The sequence below is a fragment of the Eptesicus fuscus genome, chromosome 5 (assembly GCF_027574615.1).
Source record: "Eptesicus fuscus isolate TK198812 chromosome 5, DD_ASM_mEF_20220401, whole genome shotgun sequence".
Taxonomy (NCBI): Eukaryota; Metazoa; Chordata; class Mammalia; order Chiroptera; family Vespertilionidae; genus Eptesicus; species Eptesicus fuscus.
In genome coordinates, this window is record NC_072477.1 from 86,102,252 (window position 1) to 86,123,868 (window position 21,617).

Below are 21,617 nucleotides of genomic sequence, written 5' to 3' on the forward strand. Positions count from 1 at the left end.
GTTGAGATTTTTTTTCTCTGAATTACCATTTCAGGAATGTTGATTTCTATTTGAGACAGTTTGTTTTTACATCAGAGTTGCAAACTAGAAATATCATTTATTTTATAGTAAATCATACCAATAGCATATAATCAGTCACCAGGATTACAGAACAAGATACTTACAGACCATTCCTGACTAGTATAACTGTAATTCTGTTATTAAAGTCTATTTGTAGCAGGAAGCTTATATTTGAAAAGGTAGCTACATCACAGAGTTTACCGGAATAAATTTTAAAAGTCATCATAAAAATGCATCAAGTTTATCATATATAATACCTTGAGCCTGGAAATGTTTCTCAAATGGTTAGTAATATGCTCTTATCGGTATTTTAGCAAACTGTGAAACTAATGGTGCAACTCCATTTCCTGTTTAATTGATGAAGTTAAAATGGTTGGTTGCTAATGAGTATATTAGCAAACAATGTCCCCTTTACAAGGCTTAAGTAGATCAGGATTTTTTTTAAGCAGCTTACTATCCTTATTTTTATATAATGAAAAATATCGACTGCCACCGATTGCTAGAACAACTGAAGTAATGATGTAATTATTGCTGTGCCGTTATTTTGTCAATGGCGAACTATAGTTTTTAGTTGTTACACTAGAAAATAGTTATTTTCTTTAACAAACATAAGCTTTTCATTACAATACCTGAAGATCTTAACTACAGACTAAACAGAAAACTTAGAAGTTCGGGGGGAAATAATATTTGGATGATTCTTCTTTCCTCAGTTCAGTATGTGAGTATCCAGCAAAGAGTTCTCTAAAAGGTTGCTTGGTTGAAACTAATTAAAGACAGGTCTAAAAAGAAAAGAAGAGGGGATCAAAGGCATTACATTAGGTGTCAGGATGTTGTTTGGGGAAGTTTTATTTAGATTTCTGTAATTCTATTCCAGGAAAAAGCTAAATTCTAAAAATGCCCATTTTGCACCATAATTTCGTATTTGCGTTATTTTTGCAATAAGATACGTGTCAACAGCAAGCATCTTGAAGAAATCATCTCTGCATTGGCGTGTTAGCACATTATGGTGAAAAGAGGGGCTTGTGCTTTTCACGCAGTGCATTGCAGTCTTCAATTAATGTGAAAGCACTACAATGCCTATGCAACTTCTCTTGCCTAGTGGTGCACCATTTATCATTGCAGTTTTACATTGACCTTGACACCCACTTCATTAGAATAAAGATTGTCTACCATTTAGGTTACATTGTTCCTCTGCACAGAGACCCCATGCAAATTTCTGTTCAGATAGAAGAGCTGTGAGGCTGTCAGAGGTCATCTGCATTAAATGATTGCGGCTATTTTCCAACTGCTTCTTTTCATTCTCCTCAATTCAGGCTAGGGGGATCAATCAAGTCCTCTGCCTGAAACAGTGGGACTGCTGGGAATATAACTGTTTTTGGTAGTAGTGGATATGCTCTAAACAGTATTAAATATTTAATATAAACTCATTAAAGGCCACGCAAAGGCTTCAGAAATATCTCAAATTTTATAGAAGAATCGAAGGAGCTAGAGAACCTTTTAAAACATAAATAGAAGAATAATAATCAATTTTATAATTTTAAAGAGTATAATTGCAATAGTTCTTAAACTTAGTAAATTTCCTGTATAGGACACTTTTTTTCTTGCTCTTGACTTGGGTAGAGAAGGGACAAGACAGGAAAGCTTTGGTGTTTTATGCAGTATTTTACACAAAGTCAGCATGAGAAGTTTGCACTTATTGGTGTTTTTATTTTTGTTCTATAACAATGAATTCTGTGCTGGGTATTTATTTTAAAAGGCTTGGGTATTTGTTATGTAAAATAAATGATTGGAGAAATAAGTTGCCAGGTTTCCTACTTAAGTTTTCTGAGTGATATAATTGGAATTAAATTATTAATGGGAGATACTTTTAGAAAGATTGTTTTATGATCTTCTATTAGGGAATTTGCAATTCATTTTAATATTTGTAGTTTGATTTATATTAAAGATAATGCAATCTATGTCCAATTAACAATACATGGCCAATGTAATGTGATTTCCAGATCATGCAAATGGAATAAGCTAGAAGAGGGGGGAAAACTCAATTCTTAACCTCAGATGTAATTTGCTGTGCGAGTTCTGGCAATTTTAAATGACATTGCACTTTTTAATTTTTCCAAAGGCTCAGCAGCAAATTTATCCCAATCAAGAAAGTCTATTATTAATTTACAAGGACAATTGTAGGAGTCTCTATAATTTCTCTCTGCAATTATTCGCCCTAAATCGCTAATGGTAAAACACAAGGAGTTTGCAAGAAATAAGGACTATTATTTGTCTTGGGCTTGAACCCTCTTCTTCAGTCTGGAACACCTTCCCGAAGTGTTGGGGAGGTGAGCTCCCGCGAAGCAGCACTTGCAGGGTAAGCGCAGGACTGTGTTCTGAAAAAGGGGGCAGCACAGGAGCTGCTGCAAAGCCGACACTGGCCTCTGGCAGATCCCGCACTCGGCATTACAGCTGAGCTGTGGGTCTGGACTTTCATATAAAAGACTCTTTGTTCACCACTGAATGGCATTAGGCATGGACTTGCTGAGGGGCCACCATGAAGCCTCACATGAGGAGGGCAAACACTAGCCAGAAAACACAATATCAGAGTCATAGACAGAGACATCCCTGCATTTTGTGCAAAAATGCATATTTTTTGACACATGATTTTGCCAGTAGTTTGGTGTTTTGGTGTGTTCCTAGCATATGCTTTCTAGTTGATAGACCAAAATACATTTTATTTTCTCAGTGTATTTTCTCTGTGTGTCTGCCTATCTATCTATCCATTGTGTGCTTATGGGATTATGTTGAATGTATAGGTGTTTGTGGTATTATTTTGTACTGGGAAAGATATTCAAGTATCTTTATTAATATATCTGTCATTCTAATAACTAGATCTTTTCTTTGCTTTAACGCTTCCTGATATAAAGTCACATAAAGCCCAGTTAAAATATACTATAAGATGTAAATACTCAAATCTGGAAGACACAGAATCTGACAGCCCTGTTCTAATAATGGAGAAAATTCTTTGGTTTAATTCTTGTGTTTCTCGTAGCCAAAACTTCACTCTCCACTCAGTAATGTCTGGTCTCTTTTCAGCATAACCAACAGAAGCACCATACAAAAGTCTTACAATGGATGTCTTAATCTCTCTGTGTGCTTTTAGAGCATTATTTTGAATTCCATCATGCTGCCTTTTTTCTTTCCTCTTCTGAAGTTTTATTACAACAGTAGAATTCCCAGGGAGCTTTGGGGGCAAGGTTCACATAATATAGCCCTGAAGTTTTGCTTAGGTGGAATCTATCCCCCAATCCTGGCCATCTTTTGATGATCTTTCTGTTTCAAAAAGATTCACTGGATAGCATCTTACAGCATTAGCTGGATGCAGTTTATTTTTTATTTTTTTATTTACTAGACAGTGAGCATCTATAACCCTTTCATGATGCTTTCTTTCTCTGACCTCACAGTGACAAGGCATCTTGTTCTTTAACATTGAGGGAGGCAGGAAAATGCTTGAGTTGCTCAATGTGTGCCTTCTATACCAGTTTCAAAATGGCTTATTCTTCTGGTTTCCATGGTGACAATTAACACTGTTTCAAGGCATTGTTCCAGTCTCCATTTGGGCAGAATTTTCTATGTGATTTTTAACAAAAAAAAAAAAAAAAAAAAGGTTTTAAGAGGGAAAAAAGCCTTTAGCAGAACTGTCAAAAAAGTTATCTCAATCAAGTCTTCATGCATTTCTAATTATATTTACTTCAGAAATCCCCATTTTGGCTGGCTTTGTTTTATAATTTAATTTTGGCATTTGTGCTTTTACAAAGTAAGTACTGAGTACAAATTTCCTAAAAACTTCTTTAGTACTTAGTTAATACAGTGGACTGGTGTTTGTGGTTATTTTTAACTGTTTTTAAAGTTTTCTTTATATATCCTGTATACACACAGAAGTGGCATTTGGAATGGGAGTGGCCAGTGTCTTTACGGGTAGTTTAGATCATTCACATATCTATTCTATTAGGAGGCTTCAGCAGTCAAAATTGAATTGGCCAAGCAAATACACTTAATAATGTAAATATGCCCTTTCAATAGAGTATATTTTATTTTTGACTAGACAGAGAAGTTCAGCACAGGTGCTGTGGGGAAATTAAATACTGGATGCTTATTTACCTTAGCACTCAAGAAAAGCCATCTTACTTTAACTTTGCTACTCATTTTTGGCTATTGAAGAGTAGTCTAGATCACAGCAAGCATCCACAGACTACAGGACACAATGGGGCAGCCTTGACTCACTTACTGCTGTGGGTGAAATTAATATGAAGACTAAATGATCTTCTCACCACAGGAGAAAGTAGCCCTACTTGATAGGATGACCAAGAACTGAGAGAGCTGGCGGTTGATTCTCCCTGTCTAATGCTTCTGAAGAGACGGAGAGAGAAGAGCAAAGCCATTCCAACATCAACAAAAATGTAACCCTTGTGGCATTATTATATATACAGCTTAAGGCCCTAAATCATATCTGATTCAACTTTCAGAGTGCTTCAGACATTAAGCATTTTCACCTTAAATTACATGACATTCTAGTACCTTTCATGCCCATGTACCCATACATCTAACAATTAGCTGGATTCTCCTAGCTTTTATAGTTTGAAGGCTATGTCCATCAATCACATCTTTCATCAGGCTGTTTATACAGTAGGTTACATGCTGACAAAGACAGAGAGCATACCTAAGACACTTGTTTTATTTTTTTTTAATGTAATAACCTTCCATAATAGCTGTTGCAGTGACTCCTTGTACTACATTTCACAGAGAAAATTATTTTATGACTAAAATGAAATTAATTGCTTTTTGTATGTTTATTATTACAAGGCTGTCATGTTTATGGGACACATCTAAACTGTTTTCCTTCTTGATTGATCTGTGTAGGAGCTGTTCAAAGTTGGGGTAAAGCTGGGGAGGGGGTGAGCTTGTCATAGGTGAATGTGATAACTAGGCCAGGCCGCTCGGGGGAGACACAGATGGAGTACCCCTCTGTCAGTTGGCGCACGTGGCATAAGCTGAAGATCTGAATAGGGTTCTTCTGCCGGCCTGGAATGCTGGTTCCCCGTATTATTATGTAAATCTCTGTTAGCAGCATCATCTTTGGATGGGTATCTGATTACAGAAAGCAGACTGCCCTCTCCTCCAATCGTCGCTCTAACAAATAAAACACTATGCAGGTTTCTAGAATACTTGTTCAATGTTGGGTCCAGCATTCTCGAGTGGACATGGTTTTTTCTAAGTGTTGAAGTAACGTGCTCCTGGTCATTGTCTGCTGTTAGAAAGCACAATCAGAATTTCCCAGGTCTCACAGGCCTAATGATGAAGGCGCTCTAAAGCAAACCTTAATTTTTTTTCATCATGCATATTCATGTAATTTTGGATACTCTGACATCCTGATCAGCATTCGTTAATACTATGAAATGCTTTCAATCACATTATTTAAAATATTTTGTTCTGTGTGCCACAAATGACTAACATTTGGAGAAGTTTACATAATACAAATAATGTGCATGTTTAGTGCAAATGAAAGATTAAAATATGAAACTGAAAGTATGCAAACATTTGCATGCAAATGCTGAGGATCTATTAACCGAAACAGGGATTTCACACCTTCTTTTTCTTTAAGCTGTTTCCAATTGTATTTAATTTGGGATCTGACACAATATCATGTTTTCAACGTAAATAAAAATCAACCAACTGCTTGGGCAAGTTTTGAACTTGCTGATTTGCTACTTTGCTCAGACAAATGCTTTTCTTATTAGATCTGATAAAGCCTCATTTTAGCTCAGTCGGGGCAATGGAGCAACACTGTCAGTGACCTGACTCTTATGCCTCAATGAAATGAATTTTGGGATTATCATTATATTTTTGGAATGTGCTAAAATTGTGAAATTTGTTTAATATTTTAACCAGGATTTAGTTTTTCTTCTTAGAGATGTTTTTACATATATATTTAACAACTATAGCCATAGACAATTATAGCTGTTCATCATATAGGACTTTCTCACTATGAACTTATCCAAATAGTTATTTGAAGAGAATCACCATGGTAACTGTCATATTAAGTAGCACCTACGTTATCTGTAGCAAACATCTTTTAAGAGAGACTCACTTGGCAGTGTGGTACAATACAATGTACGTTGGGGGAGAGGGTTCTGTAGTCAATTGTGATGTTTGAGAACATTTCACAGTATTCAACAAGGAAGCATAGATTTGTAACCATTCTTAAATCACTGGTTTTCTTTTTCCTTTCTATATGTACCTCATCTCCAAGCCGACACAGAGTTTTTAAGTAAAAGAAAAATGAAATGAAAAAAATCTTAACTGAGAATTCAGAGAACTTGTAGGATAAGGAGGAAGTCACACAATCTTTAGGGATCATTTTATTTGTACCTTTGGGGGCAGAGATGACAGATGGGCAGCACTCTGGAGCCAAATGTTGACCAAAATTAACTGAGTATTAGCTCCCCTTAGACCATGTGTTTTCCGATTCAGAATATTTTAAATTGGAGATCAAAAATGTGTGTGTGAACTTTATTTTAAAAAGACATAAATCTTAGTCAACTAAATGGAATGAATAACTTGGATGTTCATGGATGTGTGAGTAATATATATGTTTTTTACTATCTTCAGCAATGTTTAATGTTCCTCCACTACTCAAGTTATTTAGGTTTAGTCTCCTCACAAATATTATTGGAAATAAAAACTTTTAACCCCCACGAGCATCACTAGTGCTGTGCTCAAAGATTGTCTAAGAACCTCTCTCTTCTTGTTTTAGCGATACAGTGTGGAAATGTCCATCAGGGGCCTGAAAAAGACAGAGCTGCTGAGTAAGGTGGAAGCTTTGAAGAAAGGTGGCGTTTTACTACCAAATGATCTCCTTGAAAAAGTGGATTCAATTAATGAAAAATGGGAACTGCTTGGGGTATTTGCATTTTTATTACTGTTTGTAGGCTATGTGTACATTTTTTTGTGTAGTAAAGTACTCTATCTGTCTGATTTCTAATTTGAGGCACAAATATGTCTCTCTTTCAATTCACTACCTACATTTCAAACAAGCTATCATGCTATTATGGCTGAAAAACACTGCTTTTCCTCTTCTGTTGATTTTTTTTTCCCTCTCAGCTTGTCTCCTCTCAGATTTTAATAATTTTGGTTCTTTAATACATAAAGAAGTAAGTAAAATATGCCATGTATTATGGGTATGCACCAAGTCAACGATAATACAGTATATCTGATATACACTGCCTGTCATGCTCGAATGCACGTTAATAGAATTTATTCTGAAGGTACATGTTAGAGACATCACTGTTTAACTATTTCCTGGACCCTTCCGATGGAAAATGCCATTGTCACTACAACCTTCAAGTCACACTAAAGCCACTGAAACAAAGATGCAGATTTGACCCAAATCTGAATTGCAGAATTAAATTGGCCTCTGTTTTGTGCCTCAATTTCCAGCTCCCTTTTAACAAAAGCCAAAAAAAAAAAAAAAGTTTCATGTAATTCATTTCACGCAATGATGGGCTGGGTCTCAGCCAAAGACTGAGGTGCAAGAATCTGGCAAAAAGGCAATATAGAGGCTCTGTTAGCCAGAGGCCAGGATGGTCTGTGCAGGAGACAGTGCTGTCCTTTTGGGGAAGACAGCTGAGAGAGAGAGGTTAAACAGTATTTTTTCATCAACTTCTCTCCCAAATTGCCTTCACTTCAAATCAAGGGTAAGCTAAATTTGTCAATTACTTAAATGATTAATTATAATAGCTAAGTATGGGTGGTGTCAGTTATGGAGCCTAATTTTGCATGCCTTCCATTTCCTGTCTTTTTTTTTTTTTAATTTTTAAAGAAATAATACTCCAAAAATATTTTGAATAAAAAGCTCTCCATGTACCTTGATGGCTTGGAGGAATGCCAGTGCTCAGTTTCTGCCGAGCTTAATCTAGGTGATTAAAAAGCTGAGGGTTTAATCCTTGCTTTCTCATCTAAATTCACTACACTCTGCGATTGTGCAAAGTAACTTAAAATGTTAAAAGTTTTTACTCTGACCTATTGTTACATTACTTTTTAATAGTAATTAATGGCTTTCACATTGTCATATGGTGATTTAAATCAGAACCTTCGAAATTCTACAGAACTCCTTGATCTCCTAAGGAGAAATGTGGTTAGTATAGGACATTTTAAAAGGTTGTCTCCTAAATGAGGACAGAAACTTTAGGTGCCTGATAGATAAAGCAATGGTTTGGTTATATAGAAATAGAACTATATCTGTTTCTAATTTGATAAATAACTAACAATAGTCTTTCTTTGAACATTGTTTAAAGTATGTCATGTATATTGCTTTCTCAACAAAAAATTTAAATCAACATTACATTAAAAAACAGACTATTTAGTTATTCTTTATGAGTCAGAGACCTTAAACATGGTTGCCATTTGGACAATAATACCATTTGAATACAATATGCAGAGTTGTGTAATGATTTAGGGAGAGAGAAGGGTGGAGGGGAGGTTTGAATAAAACCTGTGCCACACTAACACCACCAGGCCTGCCACTCTAATTGGCATGATTACATTTTAATTGGCATGAAAAAAAATTTAAAGACAAGGATTTTAACTTCTAACAATAGTAAAATAGAGGGATATGGTTTTTAATATTACTTTCATCTAAGGTGAACAGTGTGGAATGGAAATACATTAGAATGAAATGTCAGTGGTGCGTACAGTTTAATCTGTGAAATTTTGTCCCCTGTGCTGCATATTACTCTGTCTCAATTGCATATTAAACAACCCTATCAAGGCAGGCATTGGCATCTGCTGTGCTGACACAAATTGTGAATTAAATGAAATTGATGTCCTCTGTCGTATATTTATGAAGACGGACCATTCTCTGAAGTATTCTGTTTATGAAGAATTTATGATTGCAAACTGTTCCAGAACAAAAAAGTGGCAATAAATTCTTTTTTGTGACCCTACCCTCCAAGGGCATTGATTTCACCTCCTGCTGCTACTTTTGTTACAGCATAAAAACAATAGCTAAATCTGGATTCCACTGAGGGTCTTCAAATTATCAATATTTGCACCATGAAAATATAAGCGTGTTGGCAAGAAAGGCTATTTTTCTGTTATGATCTCCTAAAGATGCTATTTACAGAACACTACACAGCAGTTGAATGTTTGTTGACTTAATTTTATTTGTGTTTTAAAGGTTATTTTTTAGGTTTAATTCATCAATATAGATTAACTCCCACTGATTCTCCAAAGAGAGTGTTTTCCACAAAAACAACACAAAAAAGCTCTCCCTGACTACACCTTCATGACGGAGTAGTTAATCTAATAGGGCACTAGCATAGTGGGTTGGGACTTATTTTAATACATATATTGGAAAGTCTAGCACCCACAAATGCAAAGTGGGGAAAATTGTGGGGCTGAACAATTTCCAAGTCAGGTAAAATGAACCACAGCACCAAGGAGTCTACCCCTTCTTAACAGCCCTCAGTCATATGGTTTGGTGAATTGTACTGAACAAAACCAAAAAAGCAATTTAATTCTTCATGCACAATCTTCTCTTGGCCTCTTTAGTACATTGATTAAACTCAGACTTCTATCTCCTGAAAATTTTATGCAGAGAATTTTTTTTTACTACAAACTCCCATTATGAGAATTCAAATGAATTTTTATCAGTGACCATGGTGAACTTTTGGGTCAAATCTCCTTTCTGTTAAAGGAAACTATGAGTGAATGAGGTCTTCTTAACCCACTAGTGGTAGGCAGAACAACACACATTGCTCAAGAATTCAGATCCTAAATGGAACAGTGAGCTAATCTGAATTAATGTTCGTGGTGAGATGGCAGGTGTGGCTGGACACTTGCCAGGGGTTCGTTGTCACCAGCCAAACTGTGATATGGTTTTGGTACCTAAGCTAATCTGTGTTTTTATTTTTGTTGGTGTTTTTTTTGTTTTTGTGTTTGTTTTTAATTTGATGCATTAGAAAACCCTGGGAGAGAAGATCCAGGACACAATGGCAGGGCCCCGTGGGTCGGATCCACGTGACCTGCTCTCTCCTGAAAGCGGAAGCCTGGTAAGGCAGCTGGAGGTCAGGATCAAAGAGCTGAAAGGGTGGCTGAGAGATACAGAGCTTTTCATCTTCAATTCCTGTCTGAGACAAGAAAAGGAAGGAACAATGAATGCTGAGAAACAACTGCAATACTTTAAGGTAATAAAAAAACAATCAAAGTTGATAAAAAGCTTTCTTTATGGTAGGGATGAAATATTTATCAAGTACATAAAGTATTATACCCATGTATCTATGTATCACTGTGCACTTAAATGTTTCCTTGAATTTATAGACACCCTCCACATTTCTTATATGCCAGCGCCTGTGTGTATAAAGATGAACATGAAGCGTATCAAACACACATTGGATGGGGGGAGCTGTGCTGCTGGTGTGTTTTGTGCAGTGCTTGTGGAGGGACGGCTTTGATAAATTAAAAGCAGACCAGCAAACACTAAAGACGACAATTTTGAAAGGCAGACCTCAATGTTCTATAAATAATGTGGCTAAACATACTTCTGTACATTGATAGGATAAAAGCACATGATTTAACCGAAGACCATTAACGCTAACAAAAGGAAACCTACTTTTACATGTGAAAGCATCAACTACTCATGGAGGGAAGAAATAAAGTAAAAGAGGTTCCTACATGCTAGGCATATTCCATCGTAGACAAATGCCAACCCTAGTCACACAGCTGTGTGTGTGTTCACCCTATGGATGCTCATGAAGAAGAGCGTGTCCCCCTGTTTGTTTCCGTGGCCTACACAATAACTTTTCAAAAACAGTTTAAAATTCAGATGCTTTCCCTCACTGCCCATGCTGGCCTGGACTGCTTGAACCCTCGCGTAAGGCAGTCATTATCTGGGCTCTTGGTGGTGTCAGCCTGAAGCCTTGGGATTGTAGAATATGAATTCGGTAGCAAGAAACCTTCTGACCTGGAAGTTCTTAAAGAGGAGAAAGGGGAAAACTAAGAAGGAAAGAATCTCTTGGGACCCAGCAGCTGTTTCTTCGCAAGGCCTTCCAGGACCAGGTTTTATTCATTTCACACCTTGTGCCCTGCAGTCTTCCAGCCATCTATTAGGGAATGTAGTCATCGTCACATTGGCTCACCTTCCCGCTGCCAGACAGGCAGGGCCACCTTGCTCACCAGCATAGTCCAAGAGAAAGCACCCTCCAAGGTGAGACCACAGAACTTCCCACGGAACTGTCGGTATGACACACCTACAGCTTATTTTGGCTGAAAACCTCCTCTTCTGCCACTGAATTGGCAAGACCAAACCGGCAGTTAAAGGAAAGCCTCTTGCCAAGGCAGGTGGGTTTTTACCGTCTAAAACCCAATATCCAGATGATTTGTTATTCCATCTCTACGTGTCTCACCCTAACTAACTCCTGTTACAGGGAGACGGAATCTTCAGATATTTCCCTCTGTGTTGTTTGAACTTCACATGTACCTTATAAAGCATCCTGGTCATTAGTAGGCAGGATGTTGTGAAATAACATTTTCTCTATGGTATCTATATTGTAGCTTTAGTGAACTGGTTAATGGCCCCAGCCAGTTGTGTAATCCTGGCCATGTTTCTTGTATGATCGCTTCGTGCCTCAGTTTCTTCAGCTATAAAATGGGATGCTGCTAGTATTTATCTCACGGGATAATGAGTTTACATAGGTAAACTGTTATTTCTACTTCTGTAATGGTGCATTTGCAAGGGATAGAAATATCCTAACATATGCCCCAAAATGTCACATAGTAATTAGAAACAGTAACAGGACATTTGTTATTATAGATATTTCTATATCTACCTTCCTACCCACATATCTCATACATAGATATTTGAAATCAACTTTTTTTTTTTACATTTGATATTATTATAAATGAAAACATAAGCAGTTCTGCATCAACATCATTCTCAGCTAGGTCCTAGTAAGAAATGTGAAAGCGTTTAAGTGATAGAAAGAGAGACAGAGGGAAGCCATGCTAGACTTCAAGATCATTAGAAAGCTCCTAGGAGTCCTAATGATTTGCTAACACTTTCTAGCCATAAGGGCAATATGCACTACACCTAATTCATTATTTACCATGTGCTTCTTAGTGCCTGAAAATAATCATAGAATTTTAATTTCAAAAGTACCAGGGACTATCACATGCTTTTTGCTATGTTACTTCTTTTCTTCAACGATATTTTTCCTTAGAGCATTTTTATGTTGCTAGTGTCACTATTTATTAAACTAACTGCTCTTATACCCCACTCTTATTTATTTAGCTATTTAAAAAAGTAATATAATAAATTCAGAGACTTTCCTACCCCAAACAAAAGGTAAGACCATTATGTAAGGTTACTGGCAAGACGCTAAGTCCTGGGTACTTGTCTTCTTGAAGGAAAGATTTCAGTCAAGAGGCAAAGGGCAGCAAAGGAAGCAAGAATTTATTGGCTGCAGCAAACCCACCCTCAGGACAGTGAGACAAGCAAGCACTTAGAAAAAGCAACAGGAGAGCCTGTGTGGGGCTGCTTTAGCTCCCTGAGAAGTCAGAGAACAGGGGCCTTGGAGACAGGTTCAGGGGGTTAGCCCAGGATGAGCTGCCACCGCCCACTGCTCCCCTGGTGCAAGTCTCCTGGGGTCCCTTAGAGTTTAGGGGATATAGTGTCTGTGGGGGAAGAAGAAGGGGAAGGGAATGGCAGGAGTGTGCTCCCCCGGGAGAGAAATCGAGCTGGGTCCTTTGTGTTGAGGGTATTTATCTCTCTCTTGCAGGTGAGAATCTTAGGGAGTTCTCAGGAGAGGTCTCAGTGGAATAGTCACCAGCTTTCCAGGTGTGCTCTTTCAGGGCCATGGGCTCCACTGACTGGTCGGCTCAAGAGCAGGGGGTCATTAGTTCATGCAGCTGTCCTGAGGCAGCCAGGGTGTCACTTGTCCGGTTTTGCTGCTTTTCTGGGCCTGGAGCTGAAATACAAACGAGGCCTCGATGTTATCTCTAGGGAGGAAAAGGTCAGGGGTCTAAACCTCATGACCAGCGATATGCGAGGGAAGGAAAGGTCACACTGGGGACAAGGTTCTTGTTTTCCCAGTTTTGCCCCTTGATAGGCAGGCAGGGCGGCCCTGCTGACCTGAACCTGGCCCATCGGCCTCGCTCTGCTCGTGTCTGTCTAACTGCCTAGAGCTGTAAGGGACCCCTCACCATGTGGTTTCCCAACCCAAGTCCTTCCTCTGCTCCTCTCACCTAAGGTAATCATGTTCCTGGACCCCGTAGTCTTGATTTCACTTGCTTTCCTTTGATAGGAAATGCTATTTAAATTTCAGTTGTTTTTAACTTCATTGAAAGATATCATGCTGTGTTATTTTTAGGATTTCCTTTTTTTCTTCTTTTTTATTGAATTTATTGGGGTGACATTGGGTAAAAAAAATTATATAGGTTTCAGCTGTACAATTCTACACATCATCTGTATATTGTATTGTGTGTTCACTACCCCAAGTCAAGTCTCCTTCCATCACCATTTGTTCCCCCTATAGTACGCCCCTTCTGGTAATCACCATCCTGCTGTCTGTGTGTATTCCTTTTTAATTTAATATTACAATGCCAATATTTATTTATTTATTTTTTAAAATATATTTTATTGATTTTTCACAGAGAGAAAGGGAGAGGGATAGAAAGCTAGAAACATCGATGAGAGAGATACATCGACCAGCTGCCTCCTGCACACTCCCCACCGGGGATGTGCCCGCAACCAATGTACATGCCCTTGACCGGAATCGAACCTGGGACCTTTCAGTCCACAGACCGACGCTCTATCCACTGAGCCAAACCGGTTTAGGCGCCAATATTTATTTATGTCCCCAAGTATGGCTATCATTCACTTAATTTGACAATTGTATAATATTGCATTGTGAGTAAATACATTGTGAGTAATCAAAAAAATTCTATGATTATTTTCATCTAAGGCTCATAGCAACCTCTGAAGTCGGTATCAGGATCCTGATTTTGCAGATATGGAAAGAGGCACATGGATGGACGTTAAGTTTTGTATGTCCACGGTCACTTACAGTGAGTGACAGAATTAGGTTTTAAATCCAGGGCCGTCTGACTCTAAAGCCCAGTCTCTGAACTACTATGCAAAATGGATATTTGCTGGTATTTACTGAATGCCCTTCCATGCAGGGTGACTCAAAAAGAACAGGACGCAATTAAATGTCATTGTTTCTTTCTGGGAGGTTTATCAGTCATAGTCTTCAGCAATTTAGCCAGAATTGTAAATAGCTTCAGCTACTGACGATTCGGGGAGTTGAAAAGATTTGTGTTTTGTTTTACATTTTTGTACTGGGTCAGTGTAAATTTTCTTGCCGTATGTCACTTTTAAAAATTGAAACTTTTCAATCTTTCTTTGAGATTAGAGCTCTGACGATTTTTCTTTGTGGCCAGAAACTCCAGTCCCTTCTAACATGTTGACCCTGAAACATTTGATCAGATAAGCTAAGTGGATCTAACATGATCACACTTCTTTTAAAGAAAGCTTTATGCACGTCTGTTGGAATAAATGTCTTCCCACCCAGAATTTTAAATATTTCTGAGCTGTTTACCCTTTAGCACTTAATGTGATTAATCAAGTGTTCTGTATATTACCACTTTCATCAGAAGAATGAAACCAAATGTTTGTAATACAATAATAACATAATGTTTATAAACTCTCAAAATTATAATTGGTAAGCATATGTAGAATGAAAACTTTTTACTTACTACAAATCCAAAGAACGGATACCCTCTGCCTTTCTAAGTGACAAAGCCTCTCAGATGGGAGAGTCGTTAAAGAATGTTTATGTGTGGGGAAAATTTTGTCATGTTCTGCCTATTCTTGAGAGTTCCTAAATGTTCCTGCTGTGATAGGTCACATAGAAGACAGTCTTTATCTACCGGGGTTAGCTTTATGATTCTCCATTCTCTAAAATCTCAGACTTTTAGCAGAATCAATTCCTTTATATATCACCCAGAGTAATGATAGACAAGCCACAGTGCACTGCCCAGGAGAGCCGGAGGGAGGGTGCTGCATATAAACCGGAAGACCCCTCGCCCTGTAGACACAGTTTCCATCTCAGAGCTTGGTTTGGGATGAGAGAAAGGATCTGGATCTTGAGTTTTCAGACAAAGAGAAAAAACAATCGTGGAACGTATTTTACTTTAAGGCAGTAAGTGTGATAAATGTGGAATTAGACCCAAGGCAAAAGTCTACGTAGGACTGGAAAAATCAAAACCCAGCACCGAGAGAGACAGGAAGACGGAAACCCAAGAGCCCTGGGACAAAAATGCAAAATTGTCAAGGAGTGAGCGCCCCCTGACAGCAAAGTGCAGAGAGCACACGGGAGGCTGAAGGAGGCGGCTGGCAAGGACCCTGGAGCTGGGTGTGTGCAGCTTCGGTGCCATTGGCTGGCAAGCACCACTTTTTACCAGTGACCCGTCAGAGAGAACAGGGAATAAATAATTACTTAGTTATATATTCTTTGTATCCCATAACCAAATTCATTATTTTAAAAACTCAAATCAGGAGAAATGATCCATTACCAGCTACAGGAGTTGCCGCACTGGCCTGCACCCAGACCCTCCCAACCCCCCCCCCCCCCCCCCCCCCCCCCCCCGGAAGGGCAGGGTTAGACCTAAGAAGCCTTCTCATCAGGAGGTGAATGAGAGGAAAGGTTTGGTAACCTCGTCAATGATTAATACCCCACATTTGCTGAGCAATTTAAATGTGACCAAGAACTTTTATGCATGTTACTATACTTAAGCCTTACACTAATTATGTAAGTTGAAAATTGTGTGCCCTCCTTATGTGTATTTTTACTTATTTGTATGAGAGCGAACTTGAGGTGTGGAAAGTTAATGCGACTTGTTTGAAGCCCACAGAAACCAGCAGCAGAGACAGAGCGAAAGCAGCAGCCTCTGGGTTCGAGCTCTAATATTCTCCCATCCCACCATTCACTGACCTTCAAAAATAAACACTGAAAACTCGTTTTACTCTAAATCAAGTATTGGCAGACATATTCAGTAAAAGGCCAGATAATACAGTCTCTGTTGCAACACTCAACTCTGCTGTTGTGGTGCAAAAGCAGCCACAGGCAATATGTAAATGAATAAATGCAGTGTGTTTAATAAAACTAACTTACGGAACTCTTTACAAAAGCGGGCAGTGGGCAGGATTAAGTCCATGGGCCTTAGTTTCCTGACCCTACTCCGGATTACAAAGATTATCCTAAACATGCACTTCCTTAAGGAAAGGAGGCTATACTAGAATTGCAAAATGTCCTTTCAATAATTTTAATAATGACAACCGATAGTTATACACTGTTCACAGCACCTGAGTCACAGTTTCTAAAGGTTTTACCTGCACTTGCTTATTTAATCCTCATCATCATCCTGAAGCAGGGGGTTTATCATCCCCGCTGTAAAATGAGAAACTGAGGCAGGGAAAAATTGAAGTAAGTCACTCAAGGCCACACAGTTAGTGATTGAGTGGATAGTCAGATCTAGAAAGTCTGTTCCTTAATCTTCCACTACTCTGTAGACTCAGCGTCCCTAGGTCAAAGATCTCTTTCTCAAAGGGAAAAGCACATTCCCGTAGTCCTCCCTTACCCACTGTTTTGCTTTCTGCAGTTTTAGTTACCCACCAAAAATATTAAATGGGAAATTTATAAGTTTTAAACCATTCATAAATTTTAAACTACGCACCGTTTTGAGTATCAGATGAAATCTCCTGCCATCCCTCTCTGTCCTGCCTGGGACGGGAGTCATCCCTTTGTCCAGTGTATCCACACTGGGTAAGCTACCAGCCCGCTAGTCACTAAGCAACCATCGATCAGGGTATCACAGTGCCTGTAACCCTTGTTTTACGTAATAAAAGCCTCAAAGTGCAAGCGTGGTGGAGCTGGCAATTTAGATATGCCAAAGGGAAGCACTTTAAGCAAAAAGGTGACTACAGTTCAATAAGGTATTTTGAGAGAGAGAGAGACCACATTCACGTAACTTTTATTACAGTATATTGTTGTAATTGTTCTATTTTATTATTAGTTATTGTTGTTAATCTCTTTCTGTGCCTGGTTTATAGCTTAAGCTTTATCAAAGGTATGTATGTATAGGAAACCACAGAGTATCTAGGGTTTGAGACATCCACTGGGGGACTTGGAACATATATACCCCTGCAGATAAGGGGGTGCTGCTGTAACTGGTAGCTTACTCTGTGGTTCCTCATCCCATTTCTAAATTTTTACAGCTGGAAGAAATCAGCAAGTCAGCGTTTTAAGTTTTGGAAATTAAAAATTTTAGAGTAGGGTCTTTAAAAGGATTTCAAATAACTATGAAACCTGGAACATTGCTAATTACTCTGAAAAGGAACATCACTAATGCACTATTACAAAATAAAGACATAAATAAAAGAGCTAAACACAGTTCATGTGCTTTAATAAATATTTTCCAAATGTGTAATTTCCAGGAACAAAAATAGGACCAATCTAGTGAAAACATTTTGAGGGAATGCCGTATGTCCACTATAACCAGTCTCGAATGGCATTATATGTAACCACATTTTCTGGATCTCCCCAAGCCCACACTTTAAGGAGATTAGGCTGAAAGACAGGAGAAAACATTTTGGAAGTTTTGAGATCCGAGAAAGGAGGCCATAGTTTCTACAGGTCTGAGACCATCCCTGCAGCCGCCTCTCAGAGCCATTACAAACTTCACAATGATGCTATTGGCAAAGCTGCAAACAAAGAATTACAGTCATTCAATCAGCCTGCAACAAAAGCATGCAAAATGCTTTCAAAATCAACAGACGTCACACAGGATGTAATCCTTTCTATGTGTCTTAGATACATTTTTTTAAAACACTATTAACCATGCATGTTCATCAAAAGAAAATACTGAATTTAGCTTTTATCACATATTTTTCCCTACCATATATATATATATAAAACCCATCATCTAACACTTCTTTGGAAGTAATTTAAGGAATTGGACACAATCCAGAACTGCCTTGTAAAAATAATTGGCTGGGTTAAGGTTGAAATTCGAAGATAGATTTAAATAAATGTTATTCACACTCCCATCTGGGGGTGGGGGAGACCGACAAGAAATGTTTATAGGCAGTCCCCGTGCAGACTTCTAACGTGAAAGAAAATTGAACAACAAAGCCATAATTCTTTCTGAGTACACCTTTTACTAGAATTAGGCGCTGAATGATTCCTGTCAAGTGAGGGGTTCTGCCCCTGAGTTGAGGATGCAAAGAATCAGCCATGTGCTCCTTTCACATGTGTTGTTTGTATTACTGCTGTCAGGTAAACCAGACTCATGGAAGGCAGAGAGTGCAGGGCTAGTCTAGAGAAGATCTCACCCATCCTGCCTAGAAAACCAGATAGAACTGCATTTAGACTCTGAAACCACTGTGATAAGTGTTTCTATTCTTAGCTGATTTGTTAACGTTACTTAAATGTTTTCACTGTTAATAAACTCAAGTTAGGAAGAAACTGGGAGAACAGAATTGCAAAGGAGTTTTCATGTTCTCCTCTTAGGTAAATGTAGGGTTAGAGCAGTGAATATGACCCACCACAGTGTAGAGGCATAAGCTTGTGGCTTCAAGATGCTTGGGGTTATCCTGGCTCTCCCTATATATAATCCATGGTTTCCTTAATGCTTCAGGTTTCTCATCTTAAAAATGGAGATAATAATGACACTTACCTCAGAGAGTGGCTATAAGTGTTAAATGAGATAATGTATACAAAAGCTGCTTAAAATAGAGCCTGCCTACAGAATCGTGCACCAATGGAGTTCCTTGGCCTGGTCCCATAGGCTGAGGGACCCCACCAGTGCATGAATCCATGTACCGGGCCTCTAGTATGCATATAAGATATTTGGTTAATCTCTTCCCGCCCTCCCCAGGCCCCCTCTCTCTGAGATTCATTAGTCTGTTCCATGTTTTCATGCCTGTGCATTGAGCATCTGCCCCCTGGTGGTGAGTGTGCATCATAGCTACTGGTCAAATGGTCAAACACTCATTTAGGCTTTTATATATATATATAGACTAGTGACCCGGTGCACGGATTCATGCACATTGAAAGGAAATTAATTAGAAGCGGCTGGTGGGGTGGGACTGGGCGAAACAGGCCAGACATGCCCTGGAGCCAACCTCCCGTGGTCCTTCCCCGGCGTCTGTGGAATGAACGGGATCCCTTCGGCAGGTGGGGTCCCTCAGCCTGGCCTGCGAGGATCGGGCTGAAACTGGCTCTCCAACATCCCCCCTGGGGTCCCGGAGTGCGAGAGGGCACTCTGCAAAGTTGCTGTCGTACAGGGTGTGGAATGCAAATGCAAGTGTGCAATAAACCAGATTTGGGGCCGACAGTGCCCCAGAGACAACATAACCCATGGCCAAAGGTGGAATCACATAGCCCCGCGAAGAATCGGGGTCCCTCCTCTCTGGTTTCGGGGTGTGTCACCTGAGAACCGTTGCTGCCAAGTCACTGCAGCTCGGCAGCTCCTGTGTTGAACATCTGCCACCTGGTGGTCAGTGTGTGTCTAAGAGACCAGTCGGACAGGTGGAGGGACACTTAGCATATTAGCCTTTTACATATATAGATAGCATAAACCTGTTCTTTTTAAGCATTTATTTTTAATACAGCAGGGTAAATAGATAAAGTAAATAGGTAAATAGTAAATAGATAAAGAAAATCCATGGGATTTCAATGATTTCAGATGAGTTGTATATTCTGTAGGAACTGAATTATCTATGTGTTATATAATTGACCTATTACCATCTAGGTAAAACCACAAGACAATTGTTTTCCTCTCAAGACTAGAATAAAATAAGTTAGTCATATACTTCCCACGTTTGCCATCTCACCTGTAGAAAGGGAGTTGCAGAAAACCAGGTCCCAGATTATCAAAGGAGAGGCCTCCACATTAGGCTACTTTGCAGTTTTGAGCAAGAAGGCAAACAGAGTCCATTTTCTTACTCACATTTTTTTTTCATGACTTTTTTTGTAAACACTACTTCTGTATCTTGATCACATTTATTCCATATTAGTGTGCATGTGCATGTGTGCGCACATGTGCACGTGCACGCGCGTGCGCGTGCACACACACACACACACACACACACAATTAGACCTTCTTGTAAGGAGATATACAAAACGGATTTTTTTAGTGTTCATATTGAATTGTCAGTCATCTTCTGTAGCTTTGCTACCACATCATTCTTTTATAATTTACTAATTGATCATATTTATTGAGTACCCTTAGTAGGTTGTTAGTTGGCAACATTATGATCTATGCTTTTCAGTTGTGTAAATTCTGTAAATAATTTATCTTTGCCTGATATTTTTTATTTGTAAATTTAGGTTTTTGAATTGTAAGGATTCCCTTCAACTTTAGCATTTTGCAACTATAGCCATCTTCTTTCATTGGTAAATCTATTCAATTATAGGTACTATTTAATTCCTCTAAACACTATTTCAATTTGGCACAGAACTCCTGGTTATGTAGCCAACTCTGTGTACCAAGATTCATGTTTCATCATTGAAAAGGATGCTTGAGAAGGACAAAGGAATTCTTGGAACCCAAGTTGCAACGCTATGGCCTTTGTCACCACAGTAGCCAACTATCTTTCTACCCATATCTTTATAATTTTAATAGAGATGCTGATCTAAAATGGAAAAGAAAAGGACTTTCTAGTTATGAATTTCAATGAGAATGATGGCAAAGGTAACATAAATTATATATATTTTGATTTTATAAATCATCAAGACTTGGTTGATTTAAAAGTAGAAAGAAATATACCAATAAGATCCTGGTGCAGTACTGACAATCAAATATACAGGTCTATAAGAAATGGAAGAAAACTCTGGGTAGAAATTTACAACCAAACCAAGTTGAAAAGATGGAGGATTTGAAGCTAGCATAACTAAACAGAAGCCCTGCAACCAGAGGCCTAAACTTATTCCTTTCTCATCTCTTAGGTGCTTGAAGTCCTTCACACTGTATCTAAAGGCTTACAATAACCTCGCCCGATGTCCTTTTGTTATCAATTTTTAGCAATTATTTTAAGTGACTTATAAATTGCATTCTAATCTAATTAGAAAGTCTATCTATTAATAAGGACATGAAGCCAATTTACATTTTTTTCTTTATATATTTTTTAAAAATTAAATTTATTGAGGTGACATTGGTTAATAAGATTATATAGGTTTCAAGCGTACAATTCTATGATACATCATCTGTATATTGCATTGTGTGCCCACCACCCAAAGTTAAATTTTTTCCATCACCCTATATTTGACCCCCTTTACCACCCTCCACCCTACTTCCCTCTGGTAACCACCATACTATTGTCTGTGTCAGTGAGTTTTTGTTTGTTTTTCTTGTTTGTTCATTTATTGCTTTCAGTTTTATATCTCACGTGTGAATGAAAGCATATGGTTCATGCCTTTTTCTGTCTGATTTATTTCACTTAGCATGATATTCTCAAG

At 38.5% G+C, this 21,617-nt stretch overlaps 1 protein-coding gene across 1 annotated transcript in view; it reads left to right on the plus strand.

Annotated features, from left to right (window-relative positions):
* Nucleotides 1–21,617, plus strand: part of AKAP6 (A-kinase anchoring protein 6) — a 370,843-nt gene that overhangs the window by 284,358 nt on the left and 64,868 nt on the right. Inside the window, exons 9-10 of the mRNA XM_008157188.3 lie at nt 6,857–7,003; nt 10,062–10,286. Coding sequence (XP_008155410.2) covers nt 6,857–7,003; nt 10,062–10,286 — 372 coding nt within the window. The remainder of the gene's footprint in view (nt 1–6,856; nt 7,004–10,061; nt 10,287–21,617) is intronic.